The following is a 19055-nucleotide window of genomic DNA, read 5'->3' as shown; positions in this document are numbered from 1 at the left end:
GAAGTATAACACACACAGAAAAATGTACAAACCGTAAGTGTGCATCTCAATGAATTATCACAAGTGAACCCCCCTCCCAAAGTTATCACCACCCACAGTAAGAAAGAGACATGACCTCCACTCAGAAGTCCCCTTCATACCTCTTCCCAATCACTACCCCTCCTGTTCTGCAACGGTAATCACTGTCGTGACAGATTACTTACTAAACTAAACCAAACCACAGGTTCAGTTTGCCTGTTTTGAACCATTTATACAAATGAAATCATACAATTCTTTCATGATTGGTTTCTTTGGTTCAACATGTTCATAAGGTTCACCTGTGTTGTATGAAGCTATAATGTGTTCCTTTTCACTCTCCTATAATATTTTATTGTGTGAATATGCAGTACTTTAATTCATTCTGCTGTTACTGGACATTTGAGCTGTTTCCAGTTTGGAGCTATTACAATGTTGCTGTGAGCATGCTTGTGCATGTCTTTTTGTGCATGTGTGCATGCATTTTGGGCGGGGGGGTTGAACACCTATGAGAGCAACAGCTGGACCGCAAGAGATGTGTTTGCTCAGCATTAGCAGTCACTCACTGGCAGTGTCTCAAGGTGGTTGCATTGATTTATACTCTAGGTCCAACATATAACAAGTTCCTGTTACTCTATACACTTCCACACACTTATTATTTTCAGTCTTTTTCATTTTATATCAAAATGTGACTAAGTACTGATACCTTAGTTTGGTTTTAATTTGCATTCCTCTGTTTTAGTGAGATTGAGAGCCTTTTTATATGTTTATTGGCCATTTGGATAACCTCTATTCTGCAGTGCCTGTTCAAACTTCTTGACTATTTTATATTTTGGACATAAACCTTTTTCAGGGATTGCAAATATATAACCGTATGACAGCCTTTTTTTTTTCTTTTTGAGTTATAATTGACATATGTTAGTTTCAGGTTTATAACATAATGATATTGGTATACACTGCAGACTGATCACCACAATCTGTCGAGTTAACATCTGTCACCGTACATATTTACAACTTTTTTCTTGTGATGAGAACTTTTTTATTTTTTATTTTTTATTAATTTTTATTGGAGTATGGTTGCTTTACAATGTTGTGTTAGCCTCCACTGCACAAGAAATGAATCAGCCATACACATACAGATATCTCCCCCCTTTGGGACTTCCCTCCCATTTAGGTTACCACAGTGCATTAGGTAGAGTTCCCTGTGCTATGCAGTAGGTTCTCATTAGTTGTCTATTTTATACATAGTATCAATAGTGTATATGTGTCAATCCCAGTCTCCCAATTCCTCCCACCACACCCCTTTCTCGCTTGGTATCCATACCTCTGTGTCTCTATTTCTGCTTTGTAAATAAAATCATCTATACCATTTTTCTAGATTACACACATAAGCGTCATTATACGGTATCTGCGAGAACTTTTAAAATCTACTCTCTTAGCAACTTTCATATATGCAACATGGTATTATTACCTATAGTCATCATGCTATACATTATTACATCCCCATGGCTTATTTTTTTAATAACTGGAAGTTATTAAACCTTTTGACTCCCTTCAGCCATCCCCATGACTCTGGCAACCACCAAGCTCTTCTCTGTATCCATGAGTTCATGTGTTTTGTTTTTTAGATTCCATGTATAAGTGAGATCACACGATATTTGTCTTTCTCTGTCTGACTTATTTCACTTAGCACAATGCCCTCGAGGTCGATCCATGTTGTTGCAAAATAGTAGATTTCATTTTTTTTTTTTAATGGCTGACTGATATTTCTCTGTGTGTGTGTGTGTGTGTGTGTGTGTGTGTGTGTGTGTGTTTATTTTCAGCCATTCACCTATCAATGGACACTTAGGTTGTTTCCTTATTTTGGTTATTGTAAATAATGCTGCAATGAACATATATGAACAGGGTTCATATATTTTTTGGGGTGTTTTTGTTTTCTTTGGATAAATGCCCAGAAGTAGAATTGCTAGATCACATCATAGTTTTATTTTTAATTTTTATCCCACAACTGTACACGATGGTTCCCTTTTCTTCACATCCTCGCCAACATTTGTTATTTCTAGCCTTTTTGATAACAGTCATGCTAACAGGTGTGAGGTGATATCTTACTGGGGTTTGGAGTTGCATTTCCCTGATGATTAATAATGTTGAGCACCTTTTCATGTACCTGCTGGCCATCTGTAAGTCTTCTTTAGAAAAATGTCTGTTCAGATCTTTTCTTTTCTTTTCTTTTTTGTGGTATGCGGGCCTCTCACTGTTGTGGCCTCTCCTGTTGCGCAGCACAGGCTCCGGACGCGCCGGCTCAGCAGCCATGGCTCACAGGCCTAACTGCTCTGCGGCATGTGGGATCTTCCCAGACCGGGGCACGAACCCGTGTCCCCTGCATCGGCAGGAGGACTCTCAACCACTGCGCCACCAGGGAAGCCCTGATCTTCTCATTTTTTAATCAGTCTTTTTGCTATTGAGTTGTATGAGTCTTTTATATATTTTGGATATTAACCCCTTATCAAGTAAGTGATTTGCAAATATTTTCTCCCATTCAGTAGGTCACCTTTTCATTTTGCTGATGGTTTCCTTTGCTGTGCAGAAGCTTTTTAGTTTGATGGAGTCCCACTTGTTTATTTTTGCTTTTGTTGCCTTTGCTTTTGGTGTCAGATTCAAAAAATCATCACCAAGACGGATGTCAAGGAGCTTATTGCCTTTGTTTTTTTCTAGGAGTTTTATGGCTTCAGGTCTTAGGTTCAAGTGTTTAATTCATTTTGAGTTAATTTTTATGTAGGATATAAGACAGTGGTTCAGTTTCATTCTTTTGCATGTGGCTGTCCAGTTTTTTCAAAAACATTTATTAAAGGGATTGTCCTTTTCCCATTGTGTATTCTTGGCTCCTTTGTCCTATGACTGTCATTGTGATGCTATTTTGATGATCCAATGGTCTTAATGGTTTTTTAATGATCCAAAGTTTTTAATGATAAAGTAGTCAACTTGATCAATCTTTCCTTGTGGTTAGTACTTTCTGTGTCTTATTTAAAATATTTTTCTCTGCCTCCAAGGTCATGAAGTTATTCTCCTATATTATCTTCTGGAAGTGTTACTGCTTTACATTGAGATCAAAAGCCCAAAATGAATTCATCGATTTTGTATATGGTGTTTGAGGTAGAGATCAAATTTTGCTTTTTTCCCACATGGATATCCAACAGACCTGGCGCTGTGCGTTCAAAACACTATCCTTCACCCACTGCTCTGCAGGGCTGCCTTAGTCTTAAATGAAGTATCTACATATGTATGGGTTATTTCTTGGCTTTTTATTTTATTCCATTGGTCTCTTTGCCTATCCTTGCACCAACGCCTCATATTCCTAATTACTGTGGTTTTTACAAGTCATGCTATCCCGCAGTTTTCGCATCATGCTCTTCAAAATTGTCTTGAAGAGTAAGTATAACTTTCAGAGTTTCAGAGTTTAAAAAAAGAATCTTGGGTTTTGAGAAGATTGCCCTGGATCTATAAATCAATGTTGCTTTCATGAATGTTTAGTTTTCTGTGTAAGTCTGACACATATCTTGTTACATTTATTCCCTGCTATTTAAAAATCCTTATTGCTTTTTTCTTAAAAATTCCATTTTATTCACTGCTTATTGTTAACATTTCATTGTATTTTCATTTTGTATTTCCCCTATTTTGAGTGAGACTGAGCATCTTCACATATTTAAAATCTATTTATATTTCATTTTCATGTTCTTTGTCTTTTCTCCTCTTATTTACTAGAAACTCTTAATGTATTCAGGAAATTAGCCCCTCTGATTTTTAAAAATGTGTAAACATATTTTCCCAGTTTTTCTTTTGACTTTAGAATACAGTTTGAAAATATACTTTTCCAAAACAATCTTTTAAAATAGATTACATAAAAAGGCATATCGAATATTTTAGAGACTATTACTTAAATATGTTGGAAGTCTAAGGTAGCTGGAAGATGATGTAAAAAGTGGGTTTATAATTTAATTTCTATTCACATTGATGTTTGGTATCACTTACCATTTTTTTTCTCTTGTCGGATGATATTATGACATTCTGCATGTAAGAACTGTAAGTGGTCTGCTACCATTCGTTGCTGACATTCATGAATTACTTTAGTATATGAACTTGGATGTAAGTATTTTCGACATCGAATTTCTTCATCTTTTAATCTACCTAGAACCTTTAGAAATATATTCTTACAGTCAGAAACTACTATGAGAAAACACCTGTAATATCAATAAGTAACTTACATGGCAAAGTAACTTACAAATAAGAATTATATAACTAATTTAAACTCACATTCCATAAGTCATTTCAAAATTTTATTAAGCTGCTAGATGTCACCTACATTTCAGCACTGTCTTATGAACAGCACGGTCTTATGAAAAGTTAAATGGTCTGCATTTTGCCCTCATTTATTGACCCCAATCATCCTACATATAGACAACCTATATGCAATAGGAAACATGGGTAAAGATCATTAAAAACCAGAATAGGTGGTCACTTTATGAATATTTAACTATCAAACTAGAAAGTAATTTACATCAACTGGATCATGTAGATTAAGCTAATTACTTTATGTTGATTCATCTTACAAAACAAACAGTATGTACATGATAGTGAACTATCGCATTAAATATTCCACTAAATTTTTTTAAAGTAAAAAAAATTTAGTCATAGTCAAATATTTCAATCAAGATCTTTATTAAAGCTTATCCTATTAAAAAACCACTGAGGTACAAACAATACACTGGTTAACATCAACAAGAACCAGATAATAAAGATAATAGCCAGAGAATCTGGCTAATTTCTACCTCAAAAGAAAAACAGACCTAGCCATGTTTAGTATGCAAACATGACTTTAACCTGCTTATGGATTAACTAAATAAAAAAGGAATTAGAATGTGGGTCTGAGGGAGGCAAGGGAGGATGAGAAAAGGAAAAAAATAAAATAATGAAAATGGGGGGCAGTGTGCATATCAATAAAAAGTAGATTAAGTTTGGAGTGCCTCAATGCAGGGCTTCAACTAAACCACCTGTAGCTGGCAGAAAAAGCCAAAACTAGAGGAAAGATACAGAAAGGGAAGTAGGAAGGCCATATGAATTGTCTGTTAATTAAATGACCTATTCTTATAAATGTTATTTTCCAAATATAATGGCCTTCCTTTTAATAGTTTGAGATCTAGTTTACATATAATATGATTCACCCATTTAAAGTATACAATTCAGTGGTTTTTGGTATATTACATTATTAGTTTTTTAAAATTGTGGTAAAATATATGTAACATAAAATTTGTCATTTTAACCATTTTTAAGTGTACAATTCAGTAGCATTAATTATATTCACAATGTTGTGCAACTGTCTATTTCCAAAACTTTTTCATTACACCAGACAGAAACTGTCTAACCACTAAGCTATAACTCCCTATCCTCCCCTCCCAATAACTTCTAATCTATAATACTTTCTGTATTATTTTGTCTATTCTGGATATTTTATATAAGTGGAACCATACGATGTTTGTCCTTTTGTGTCTGGCTTATTTCACTCAACATAATATTCTCAAAGTTAATCCATGTTGTAGCATGTGTCAGAACTTTATTCCTTTTTAAGGATGAATGATATTCCATTGTATGTATACACATTTTGCCTGTCTTTTCAACTCCTGAAAGGCATTTGGGTTGTTTCCATTGTTTGCCAACAGCCTGTTTTTGAGAACCAGATATAACGAGGAGAGTATGTATTCCTGATATTCTGTGTGTACTTCTCAGGATTGGATCTAGAACCTTTAACAAGAGTCTAAGATGTAAAAAGGGCTAAGTGCTAAGACCCACTGACTTAGTGTAGCCTGCACTTAACGGAGGAAAATGTCCTAGATAACTTCCTCAAGGTCCCAGAGCTAAAGAGTGACAAAGCATGAAAAGAATTAAACAACTCAGACTTCTGGACCTGGGCTTTGTGGAATATTCACCATTGTATCATATCAGTAAGTACTGATATTTCCTGACCTATGGCCTATGGAAGCCTCACTACAGCTATTCCACTTGAAACATTTTACGTTTTCTTAAAAAAATATATATTTATTTACATATTTATTTGGTTGCACTGGGTTGTAGTCGCGGCAGGCGGGCTCCTTAGTTGCAGCATGTGAACTCTTAGTTGTGGCATGTATGTGGGATCTAGTTCCCCACCCAGGGATCGAACCCAGGCCCCCTACATTGGGAGTGTGGAGTCTTAACCACTGCGCCACCAGGGAAGCCCCCATTTTACCTTTCTTAAAGGTAAACAAACTAACAAAAATCATCTGATAATAAAATGCTTGAAATCCAACACTGCTGATGAAACAATCTAGTTAAAATTTCTAACATATCTTATGACTGAATTTATAATCTCACTATTCTTTTACTGAGAAAATATACATGGAATTATAAATATGGTTATCAATGTGTTGGTTTAATGATTAAAATTTCTCGTGGAGGTTTTTCTCAGCCTTCCACAAACTTAACAGACCAAAAAGACCAAGTATGTAGAATTATTATATTTTTACTATTTTTTTTCCTTCCATTTTAGAGGAAGATAAAAACCCCAACCCTTAGCTTTTGTACTTACCCTATTCCCTTATCTACTAAGCACAAAATATAGTTTATTTTGCCAAGAATATGAATATATATTAATTTTAAAGACCAGCAAATCTAGCAATCAGGATTTTATCAGAAAGCATCAACCACAATGAAAACTGGAATAGCACCTTTTCTATGGAAAATGCCATAGCAGGAACAATGATTTATCAATAGGTGTTGTACATTAACTATAACTCAGTGTAATGATCAAAAAAAAAGAACTTCTTCCACCAAAAAAATATATTAACTAAGATACTAATATTAAATAAAACCATGCCTGATATATAATAGATGATGTAGTTATTAACATAATGTTTTCTTACCTTTTCCATATACTGTGAGCAATTTGATTCTTGTAATAAATTTGAAGCTTCCTGTTTGTAATACTCTCCTGTTTCAGTCAGGAAGGGAGACTCAAAGATTTCCTGATAAAACTAAATAAATCAATTAAATCATATTTAAAAAATTAGAACAGGCAACTTAAGAAATTAAAGGTCTAATTATTTATGTTTTTAAAGGAGGCTTTTTACCTTTAAGGGGAATTTTTTCTTATACTGTTCAACATGAACAAAGGAGTTAATAACCCCATGGATTACTTTCTGGTTTGGGTCTTCTCCACCACGATCACTAAAACAAGGTATAACACAAAACATTCTTGAGAATACAAATATCTATGGGAATATACCAAAGTATGCCACAATATGGCTGCTTATTCTATTGGTCTAATCACATTATGTATAAAGCATTTTAAAGGTCAATGCACACAATGCTTAAAAATGATTTTTCATATTGCAGCTGAATTAGTATTTATGATAGTTTATGTACACATTAGATGTCATTTCAATAAACAACAGAAAAGCTTAACTGTAACATTAAAGATACTATGTTGACACTAAGATGATACTTCTTCAATTTTAATAAAGTAGCTATGAGCCTATCAATTCAAGACTTTAAATACCAGTGGTTAAGAATATTTGAATTTCACTCACCACAAACTCTATTACTAGAGGATGTGGTCTGAGAATGCAGTCTTTGAACCATCACAAGTATGCCTACAGTAACCTGATGAGACTCATTCCTCAAAGGTACACTCTAATACAATATATCGCTCATTAAAATGACTAATAACTGTTGTTCTCTCTCTAAGAGGTCTGCCAGAGCCACTGAGTTGCTTTCATTTAAGCACAAAGTTATTTCTCTACTTAGAAATTTAGTGAGATATGTTTTAATATTTCTATATTCTGTTACAGTTACAAAGGGATCTAAAATCATCTCAGTTATTCATGTGACATTTTGGTAAGTTCCTACTTAGTCAAGGGTACTACTGTGATGCAAGTCTTAATCACAATAAGAAATGAAGGTGAAGTTTGGCTTTTATAATTACAGAAATAGGAAAATGAAATAGGAAAAAAATAAGAGTGGACCTAAAGCCACAGTAAAACGGTCTGGCTCTGTGTTAGAAGTTTCTGACTCCAGTAATAATGCTCAAATCAAACCATTATACAGTCAAAGGTTTACCTTTCCATGGTAATCTTCCACCTCACTTTAAAATATTTTTTTCTTTGAATTAATAATTATTTTACAAAGAAAGCAACAGAAAAATATATTATCATCATTTCCTAGTAAAAGCTTCTGGTTTTCGTACTGGGATATAAAAATTTTCTAACATTTAAGAAAAGTATTGTGGCAATTACCTTTATATATCAGTGTCCCTCCCTGCCTCTGCCTCCCTCTAATCCTCATTCTGTCTCCCATTAATTATCTGGATATTCTGGGAAAAGTTTGTTGTGCTTGAATTAATATGGCTACAGTCCTTCTGACAGTCACAGAAATGTAGTTACAAAGTCTACATTTTGATATAAGAACCAATAAGAACGATGAGTTCATACAAGGTGACACATGGTGAGCTCCTTTCCTCTGCTGACCTTCCCTCTTAAGCCCAAATTAAATCTGCTGAAATAATGATATAACCTATTCCATTGATTTGGAGCGCATCACTTTTTGCCTTTTAACTTTGTCTGGGACCAAATGAAAATCAGTCAAAAGTGAGAAATATCTAAATATTTGGAAAATCAGGTTACCTAAAATTATTTTCATGACCAAATCCTACTGTCCCTGCTCAGCACCAGGAAAACGTCCACTGCTGCTATTCTCAGCACTCCTGCCATTTGTTTCTGACCCCAAAAGGCCCAGAGAAGCGGGAATCAGGTAAGGTAGTGCCTAGAAAGAACATCGACATTCCTACTGCTTAATAACTAAATTGTCCTCTCCTGTAAGAAGAACATCTGAACTCAGAAACTCTTAGGCATAATTATTCAATTCACCATACACTTTGATAACTGCACAAAAGGTACAATAGAAAATCATTGTAATTTATTTCTATTAGGCTGACAGATAATGAAAATAAACTGAAATGATGCTAAGTTAGTACTGTATAAAAGCAATGACTAAGCTGGTTATCTGAATAAGCTCTGGTCTCATCTAAGAACAGTGATCCCAAGAGACGAGGCTTGAGAAAAGAATATGAAGAATTTTTAGAATATGGCTCATTATATGATCTTGACAGAACTAAGTGGAAAATGCCTACAACAATCATAACGAAATCACTCAGCTGGGAGGATGGGAACTAATAGGAATAGTTTATTGTAGCCCCTAAGACCAGGGTTTTGGAGTCAGACTACCTAGGTTCAAGTTCTGGCTGCATTAATATGTCACCTTGTGCAGGTGCCTATTAACCTTTAGTACTCAGATGTCCCCTTCTGTAAAGTGGGGGTAAGAAATGTATGTACTCTCACGAGGATATGGTAAAGATTATGCATAATCCAAGAAAGTATGTAGCACAGTGCCTGGTACATGAGTAAACCATCAATAAGCTAGTATTTTAAGTACAGATAGGCATGAAATGGAAGCATTTTCAATAAATTAGAGAGGAGAAGAAAGCTAAGAGACCAAAAAAAGCACTAACTGTGATTTTAAAACCAAGGCATTTTAGAGAGCAGACCAGGTTTGTGATGGTCATTAAAAGTTAGGCTGGAACTCTCAAAAGTCCTGATTCTGATATGTGACAATGGGTAAATTAATCTCTTGGTGAAACTCCCATTCACCCCCTATGATTAAAATGAGAATATGGTTCCAACAAATTAAATGCAGCCTCCTGCTCTCACTCCAAATCTGAGAAGTGACAGGAAGGATACTTTTAAACACTCCATTGTTGGCTGTAGCCCTTGGACCTGTAGAAATTGAAAAAAAGAGAATGAAGACTAGACAGCACAGAAAAACAAAATTACGGACCAAAATGCACAAGAGAAAGAACTGCTAAAGGGAGGGGGTGGAAGACAGTGAAGGAGGACAGGCAAGAAGTGGTGTTACTGAAAGCGGGCTGGCATAAAACCATCAAGGTCATCAGCAGACTAGCTGCTCGGCGTGTCCCTGCAGGAGCAGTGAGTGTGGTGCCACGAGGAAGGGAAGCACCTGCGCCCAGACTGCCCCCAGACTGCGCCCAGACTGCCCCCAGACTGCACCAGACTGCACCCAGACTGCCCCCAGACTGCATCAGACTGCCCCCAGACTGCGCCAGACTGCCCCCAGACTGCACCCAGACTGCCCCCAGACTGCACCAGACTGCACCCAGACTGCCCCCAGACTGCACCCAGACTGCCCCCAGACTGCACAAGACTGCCCCCAGACTGCACCCAGACTGCCCCCAGACTGCACAAGACTGCACCCAGACTGCCCCCAGACTGCACCAGACTGTGCCCAGACTGCCCCCAGACTGCACCCAGACTGCACCCAGACTGCACAAGACTGCCCCCAGACTGCGGCCAGACTGCACCCAGACTGCACCCAGACTGCACCAGACTGCACCCAGACTGCACCAGACTGCACCCAGACTGCACCAGACTGCCCCCAGACTGCCCCCAGACTGCAACAGACTGCGCCAGACTGTCCCCAGACTGCGGCCAGACTGCACCCAGACTGCACCCAGACTGCACCAGACTGCACCCAGACTGCACCAGACTGCACCCAGACTGCTTGGTCCCAACCCCAGAGCACCTCAGGAGGCACTGGAAAATCAAGGAAACAGTTCACCTTCAGACTGGCAAGACTTGATGAGTAGTAGAGAAACGGGTTCCCATACTCTGCCTTTGGAAGAACAGGTACTTTACAGAGGGCAACATTAATTCTAAATGCACATACTCTATGGCTCCAAACATCTGCACCCGTGCATGACAGAACCAAGAGTTGTAGTAATGGAAAAGCTGGAAACAACCTAATAGACATTACTAGGAGAAGAGTTTAAAAATTGAGGTAGAGCCATACCAAATATTATATAGAGTTTAGGAAGAATGAGGAAGATCTCAAGATCTTCTTGAGATCTCTACGAAGATCTCAAGATATAAAACTGAATTTTAAAAGAAGTACGTCATAAATGATTTTCAGAAGTTAGAAAAAAAGAAAAAATTCTATACTTAAAAAAAGAAAACAGAACAATATTCTGTATTGTATTCTGTATCATATTTATTTCTCTACATAGATATAAAAATTCGTAGGAAAAGGTTTGAAAAGACAGTTAACCAAATGATAACAGGGATTACCTCTGTGGAGAGGAAGATTGAGGAAAGGATCTGGAACACTCAAAGGTTTTCAAGAATGCATGTACATGTCATTTGTGTATTTGGAACTAAGTTTTTCACTGAGTAGCTGGTACCAGGTCTGGGGAAGAAAATGTACAAGATAAGCCTGGAATACACTGACATACTAGATAGCAAGAAAGTTATCAATGATGACTAGGGTCACTTCAAAAAGGCTCTGGCACCAACTAACCAAAGAGAGGCTATTTAAACTTTAATAAAGTTAGACAATAAATAGGAACAAGTCAAATATAAAGTCTATAAGTTTCATCACAGTATGTTGGAAAAAAAAAAGCTAATTGGCCACTTTTTGAACATGACAGCAAACCAACTCATTATCCTGACAACTGGGTAAAGAAAAGAAAAGAAACAAGCAGTTATTTCGCCCTTCCTATATGATAACCAAATAGTAGATAAGGGTAAGAATATTTTTATAAAATTTTTCAAGTTAAAAAATGAAAACCGAATGACAGAATTAAGGTGGCAACTTTTTACAAACCCCAATATAGTAAAAGATGTCAGCATTTAGCATCAGTGGCTGCTTACATCAAAAAGAGAGTGAAAAATCAGACATTACCAAAGAACAAAATATCTTTGGTTTTGCCGGCAAGAACCAACCTGAGTCTGAGTAAAACACTGAACTGCCAATTTACAGGAAACAGAGGACAAAGAAACACGTATAAATGGGCCTCATGCATGCAATCAGCAAAATCCAGACAGTGGTAAAGTCTAAAGATCAAATGGCCAGGATTCATGAACAAATAAGTTACAAGTTAAAAAAAAAAAGGGATGGAGGAGAAACCTATTGATTAAAAGATGTGTTAGATTAGAAGTCTGGGCACAGTCTGGTGCAGTCTGGTGCAGTCTGGAGCAGTCTGGAGCAGTCTGGAGCAGTCTGGTGCAGTCTGGAGCAGTCTGGAGCAGTCTGGTGCAGTCTGGTGCAGTCTGGAGCAGTCTGGAGCAGTCTGGTGCAGTCTGGTGCAGTCTGGAGCAGTCTGGAGCAGTCTGGTGCAGTCTGGAGCAGTCTGGAGCAGTCTGGAGCAGTCTGGTGCAGTCTGGAGCAGTCTGGAGCAGTCTGGTGCAGTCTGGAGCAGTCTGGTGCAGTCTGGTGCAGTCTGGAGCAGTCTGGAGCAGTCTGGAGCAGTCTGGAGCAGTCTGGTGCAGTCTGGAGCAGTCTGGTGCAGTCTAGAGCAGTCTGGTGCAGTCTGGAGCAGTCTGGTGCAGTCTGGAGCAGTCTGGAGCAGTCTGGTGCAGTCTGGAGCAGTCTGGTGCAGTCTGGAGCAGTCTGGAGCAGTCTGGAGCAGTCTGGTGCAGTCTGGTGCAGTCTGGTGCAGTCTGGAGCAGTCTGGTGCAGTCTAGAGCAGTCTGGTGCAGTCTGGTGCAGTCTGGTGCAGTCTGGAGCAGTCTGGTGCAGTCTGGAGCAGTCTGGAGCAGTCTGGAGCAGTCTGGAGCAGTCTGGGCCCAGTCTGGCACAGCCTGGGTGTGGTCTGGAGCAGTCTGAGGGCAGTTTGGCGCAGTTTGGGGGCAGTCTGGGTGCAGTCTGGGAGCAGTCAGGGTGTAGTCTGGAGCAGTCTGGAGCAGTCTGGTGCAGTCTGGGGGCAGTTTGGCGCAGTCTGCTGCAGTCTGGGTGCAGTCTGGAGCAGTCTTGGGGGGGCAGTCTGGGTGCAGTCTGGGAGCAGTCAGGGTGCAGTCTGGGCGCAGTCTAGCTCAGTCTAGCTCAGTCTGGGCACAGTCTAGAGCAGGTTTTTTTAGGATAGACAAGACTAAACTACAGAGTCTAGGAATGCACACATGGGTGAAAAAACCATAAGGAAATAGAAGAAAGTGATTGCCTCAAAAGTTGGGTAGTGGTTACTATGGGAGAAAGGGAGGGGATAGGACACACACAAGGGTCTCAAGGGAGGCTGGCATGGTTCTAGTCCTTAACCTAGGTGGCAGTAACAAGCACGTTCACTTTATAATAATTCATTAAGCTGTACATTTGTGTTGTATGGCCTCCTGTATCTATATTTAATTTTACACTAAAATGATACACACACACAGCAAAATCCCCAAAAGTCCAAAAGAAAACTGTTATAACAATATTAATATGTGACAGAATACAGAAAAAGAGCACAAGATAAATAAAGTTACTACATAACAATAAAAACAATTAACCATAAACAGAATAATCCTGATATTTATTCAACTAACAACAGAGCCTCAAAATTCATAAAACAAAAACTAACAACTGCACCGATGAAAATCCATAAATCTAAAATGAGCTGGGAAATTTAAAACATCTCTCAGAAACTGAGATACAAAAGAATAAAAACTACTACATTAAATTTTATTTATTTATTTTGTTTGTTTGTTTGTTTTTGCTGTACGCGGGCTTCTCACTGTTGTGGCCTCTCCCGTTGCGGAGCACAGGCTCTGGAAGCGCAGGCTCAGCGGCCATGGCTCACGGGCCCAGCCGCTCTGTGGCATGTGGGATCTTCCCGGACCGGGGCACGAACTCATGTCCCCTGCATCGGCAGGCGGACTCTCAACCACTGCGCCACCAGGGAAGCCCTAAATTTTATTTTTATCCAAGATATTTTTCCTCAATGAAATCTATAATTTCTTAACAGTTAAGAAATAGAATAACAAACATATGAACATGCCAGAGAAAACACAAATCAGCCATAGCAGCCTATGTTATAGATTGTTCCTAATTCAAAGGGGAAGAAAGAATTTTATTTATAGTTTTTATTTTGGGGTTTCTCTGGTGGCACAGTGGTTAAGAATCCACCTGCCAATGCAAGGGACATGGGTTCGAGCCCTGGTCCAGGAAAATCCCACAGGCCACGGAGCAACTAAGCCTGTGTGCCACAACTACTGAGCCCAGGCACCACAACTACTGAAGCCCGCACGCCTAGAGCCTGTGCTCCGCAATAAGAGAAGCCACTGCAATGAGAAGCCCGCCCACCGCAACGAAGAGTAGACCCTATTCGCCGCAACTAGAGAGAAAGCCCACGCACAGCAACTAAGACCCAATGCAGCCAAAAAGAAAGAAATAAAATATTTTTTAAAAAATTTTAAAACTTAAAGTTTCTACTTTTGTTCAAAGACTACTTGACACTAGAAAGTTAACTGTGGAGCTACTGGAAAAAAGGAAAGCAATTCTGAATCCATTTAGCATTAAAAAGTCTGTGTTTTCAACAGTATCTTTAAGCATCTAAGCAAATCCTTTTACCTGCATTTAAAAATGTATCTACTTTCTTCTCTCTAATTTCATATTCTTACACTGTAACATTTAGATCCACAAAGTTACAGCATTTTATTTATTAAAATTAAAAACAATGTTAGGTTGTTACTACGCTGAAAGCCCCAATTGGCAATTCTACTATTTTATTATAAAAGACAAGTTATTATATGAATAGAATTACTTTTATCTTTCCTTAGTGAAGCAGACACTGTGAAAAACATGCAGATACACAACCTATGACTACATCACTTGTATCTTTCTTCCTTATATAGAAGGAGCACTTTTACTTTTGGATTATCAATTAAATTTTATGTGTACAGATTTCATGATACCATGAAGAAAATTAAACAATTGTTTCATTGACTCTCTTAAGCAAACAAAAAAATTCTGCAACCTACATTCCACTTTTAAATCTAGTACTTCACTGAAACAGTTTCTCTAAAATGCATGAAGCTGGGATTATTCCTGTAGCGCTTATATACCTCAGAAGAAGCCACCTTTATAGAATACAATTAATCAAAAAAAGAGCCTGGACCTAGTCTGTACCTTAAAAGCAGAGGATACATGGTCGTTTAGCCTTTTATGTCACTTTATGTTGCTGTCTTGTTTTCCTGCCTGTGACCTTTTTAGACCGTCTTTTCTGATCTACAGAAACCCTACTCCACCCAATACAACTTTTTTCAAAAGTCATGAAATTGTATTACAGTTTACTGAGCATTTCAGCATTCATGCCTAGTAAGAATTTTCACTTAGCAGAACATTTTGATTTCACAAGAAAAAGTCCTCTATTAGCTTGACAGATAACTTTACCTCTTTCAAGGCTGAGATGGCCCTCAACTTTGTGAAATCTTCCAAGAAGATCAACACACTACCTGTGAGTTGGGGAATTTTTATGATCTGTATATTTCTCTTACAATAAGAAAATGAAGGACAGTTCTATGTGTGATTCTATACAAAAACTCCTAGAGATGCAGGTGATGGTGCAGCATAAAATATACCTCTGCACAACCAAAGTTACATTAGGAACTACTCTTTTCCTAAAGGTGCTAACCAAATTAATTCATCTACTGATGAAGCTAAGAGCACACAGTGAAAAGATGGAGAAAGTATATTACTTGGGTAAAATAAAGAACAATTAACTGAGGTAGGGATTATCTAACCCAAGTTGTAGGAAAAGAGCTGTATCATTAGTATCAGATAAGCACCTGAGTGGTGGAAGCAAGCATTTTAGCTAAAGGACAAGTGCTTAAGAATCACAGGGCTAAACAAACGCAAAACCCTGGGAACAGTTTTAAAGCAGCAGTATCTAAAAAATGTTGACGTCCAAGGGTAAACAGTGTACCAAGTACTAAATATATTTAAGAACTAGGAAAGACACATGTCTTTTCTTTTAGTAACTCTTGGCTATTATGATAAAAAATAACCTCTCAGACTACATTAAATAATGTTAGCACTAAGGGAGACCTATCTAGGCAGGAATAAAACCACGTCTATCTGTTAGGGATTGCCGGCATGTCATTTGTCCTTGCTCTGAAATCTTTTCACTGTATAATCCTCTCCACTTCATCTCACCTTTTTCAATCTACTTTTCCCAGTGCTCTGGGCAATTTGCCACTCTCTCATCATGCTTTATTGTCACCCTATCTGTCCATGATATCTCACATGACAAAGGGTAAATAGATGTTAAAGCAATGTAGCAGAAAGACCCAAATTGGAAGCTTAAAGACATGGAGTCTTTTTCCTACCTACATCAAGTTCAGTAAGTCATTTTTCCTTATTGAAGTTCAATTTGCTTACTTATAAATAAAACCTGCCTGGCCTCCTTGAGATCAAATAAAGAAAATACGTGTAAAAACACTAGAATACTCAAAGCATTATAAAACCAAAATATATTCATCATTAAGCTCAAGTACTGGAGCTAGGAGTGGAAGAAACATTCTGTGGATTGAAATGACAGGCATCATGGATTTAGAGTTAAAAATTCCAGATTTGAATCTCTGGAATTAAGAAGATGGGAGCTGAATAGAGCAACACAACTGTAAAATGGTAAACTGTACCTATCACCTAGGGTGAAGATTAAATGGGATTCACACGTAAAGTTTTTAGATCACTGCTTGGTACACAGTTTCCATATTTTATTATTATTATTAAGCCTTAGTACCCTTAGCTGTAAAATGTAAGATAATACCTACCTAATAGAGTAGACATAAAAAATAAATGAGATATTAGTAAAGCATGTTGAATAATACTTTAATGGAAACTGATTTTAACAACAAAACCAAAACAAGTTGCCCTAATGTCTCTAAACATATAGTCCCTATGTCTTTTCCAGAATTAGTATCCTACTGTTGTATTATTTTTCTCAGTTATATTTTCTTTAATTTTTCATAAAATTCATTTTTAACAAGTTAACAATCACACTTAAGGAAAATTTACTAGGTTGGATCAAAATTATATTAAAAGAGACATTTCGGGGCTTCCCTGGTGGCGCAGTGGTTGGGAGTCTGCCTGCCAATGCAAGGGACACAGGTTCGCGCCCTGGTCTGGGAAGACCCCACATGCCACGGAGCGACTGGGCCTGTGAGCCACAACTACTGAGCCTGCGCATCTGGAGCCTGTGCTCCGCAACAAGAGAGGCCGCGGTAGTGAGAGGCCCACGCACCGCGATGAAGAGTGGCCCCCGCTTGCCACAACTAGAGAAAGCCCTCGCACAGAAACGAAGACCCAACACAGCCATAAATAAATAAAATTCTTTAAAAAAAAAAAAAAGAGACATTTCATTAAAAGTGCATTTAGAAAATTATAACAATATTTTCATTATACTTTTAATGTAAAATAGCTGAATTCTAAGTCAAGAAGAAAGCTAATATTTCTTAGCAAAGGAAATTATACTAGAGCCTGTAACTCTCGTTGGACGTGTTCTTTTAGTCAGTCATAGTTCAGTGGAGAAAGAGGAAGGAAGAAAACTGTTCCCCCCTACTGCTTCACTACTGCCTTTCCTCTCTCTCATCACCTTTGGAAACAGTAGAATCATGAAAAGTGTGAGTGACCATTTTTAAAAACCAAGTTACTAACTCCTACCACATATTTTCTATTTGGTGTTAACATTAATTATTAAAATAGTCTCTCCTTTTGTGGCTTTTTTTCTTAACCTCTTATTTCTTATTAGGAGCCCCATAGTAAGAACAACGCTCTGCTTTTTTCCTCACATAAAAAACTCCATATTTGGGTCTTCTTAATGAAAGCAGTTTCAGAGGGAGTTGGCCATTATTACACAGCAATTCACTGGTCTACAGCATTCCTTTCACAGTAGTTCCAGTCACCTAAAATTTATCTGTGTGAGCGATTTCAGTTTCGGATTCCCCAGAGCTGAGGTCTAGTAAGAACCTTCTAGGCCAGAGCTGACCAAGAATGTTCTACCCTGGACTCCACAGGATAACTTACTTGGTGCCAAACGTTATTCACACAGCAGTTAGGTAAAGAGTCAACCACTCTGGGCCATGAGGACAGTGGGAAGCCCTTTTCTCATAAATTTACCTCACAAGTTAACTGATTATTAAGGTGACCAACAACTGGAAGAATCTGTTTTCCTGAGTAGGTTATTGTCATCAGGGTTTCAGCTGAGAATATGTTCAAACAACTCAGCACTGCCTACAAGATCCAATATGTTTCAGGATTACAAAACAAGTCGCTTCCTTCAGGGATTTATTTATTTACTAAGCATATTAGGTCATAGTGAAATCTGCCCCCCAAAACCAAAAGATTATAAAACGATTTTAAAATATTGGCATTAGAATGGAAAATGAGGCTTGTTACAGCAAAACGAGGCCTATGTGCAGTTGACAGCCATGCAACCGTTCACTATTTTAGACCATTTCAAACAGCAAATTAGAACTGACTCAGGAAGATCAATGTCAGTACTCACTTTTTGATTTCTCGGAGCAGCATTCGGATGAGGATGGTCTGAAGTGGTTCAACCATCAATTTCCTCCACATATCCAATGCTAGCTGCCAGGAAAAATGAAAATCATCAAGGCTGAATTACTCAGTATTTGATTTAAACATTTGTTCAAGACTTCTTTTGAAAGTAAAAACACCCATCAAATGAAGTATTTATAACTCTACTTCAAAATTCAAATAAAAATTGAATATAAGGAAAATAAATTTCTAATTTAAAATGACAATGACTATCATATCAGACTTGTACAAACAACAGAATTAAGCTTTTATCATTAATTGAAAATCTTACAGAAATAACTGATTTTTATAAAACCTTAATTTATTGATTGTTAAATGCCCAATATTAGGGAAGGGCTATAGACACCAAAACTATAATGGAAACAAAGGAGTTATATTAAATAAAATAATGTGATTTGGCTGTTGGCTGGTTTTTGAAATTATAACACCTCTCATACAAACATAAAAGAATAAGTCAATTTAAAGAATAATAAAATAAACATACCTGTATTCAACACCCAATTTAAGAAATACGACTTCACCATTACTGTTGCCCCAAATGTCCTCCTCCTTTCTTTCCCCTCAGAGATTAT

The 19055-nt window shown here is 37.7% G+C and overlaps 1 protein-coding gene across 3 annotated transcripts in view; it reads right to left on the bottom strand.

Moving 5' to 3' along the window:
- CUL2 (cullin 2) overlaps positions 1-19055 on the bottom strand; it is an 82671-nt gene that overhangs the window by 22721 nt on the left and 40895 nt on the right. For all 3 annotated transcript variants that reach the window (XM_060160936.1, XM_060160938.1, XM_060160935.1), the window contains exons 6-9: positions 18431-18513; positions 7176-7272; positions 6969-7079; positions 4045-4207 (exon numbers count right to left, since the gene is read on the bottom strand). In XM_060160936.1, coding sequence (XP_060016919.1) covers positions 4045-4207; positions 6969-7079; positions 7176-7272; positions 18431-18513 — 454 coding nt within the window. The remainder of the gene's footprint in view (positions 1-4044; positions 4208-6968; positions 7080-7175; positions 7273-18430; positions 18514-19055) is intronic.

The sequence above is a fragment of the Lagenorhynchus albirostris genome, chromosome 1 (assembly GCF_949774975.1).
Source record: "Lagenorhynchus albirostris chromosome 1, mLagAlb1.1, whole genome shotgun sequence".
In the NCBI taxonomy this organism is placed as follows: domain Eukaryota; kingdom Metazoa; phylum Chordata; class Mammalia; order Artiodactyla; family Delphinidae; genus Lagenorhynchus; species Lagenorhynchus albirostris.
The sequence above is the reverse complement of the archived record's forward strand: the minus strand, read 5'-3'. Positions and strand labels throughout refer to the sequence as shown.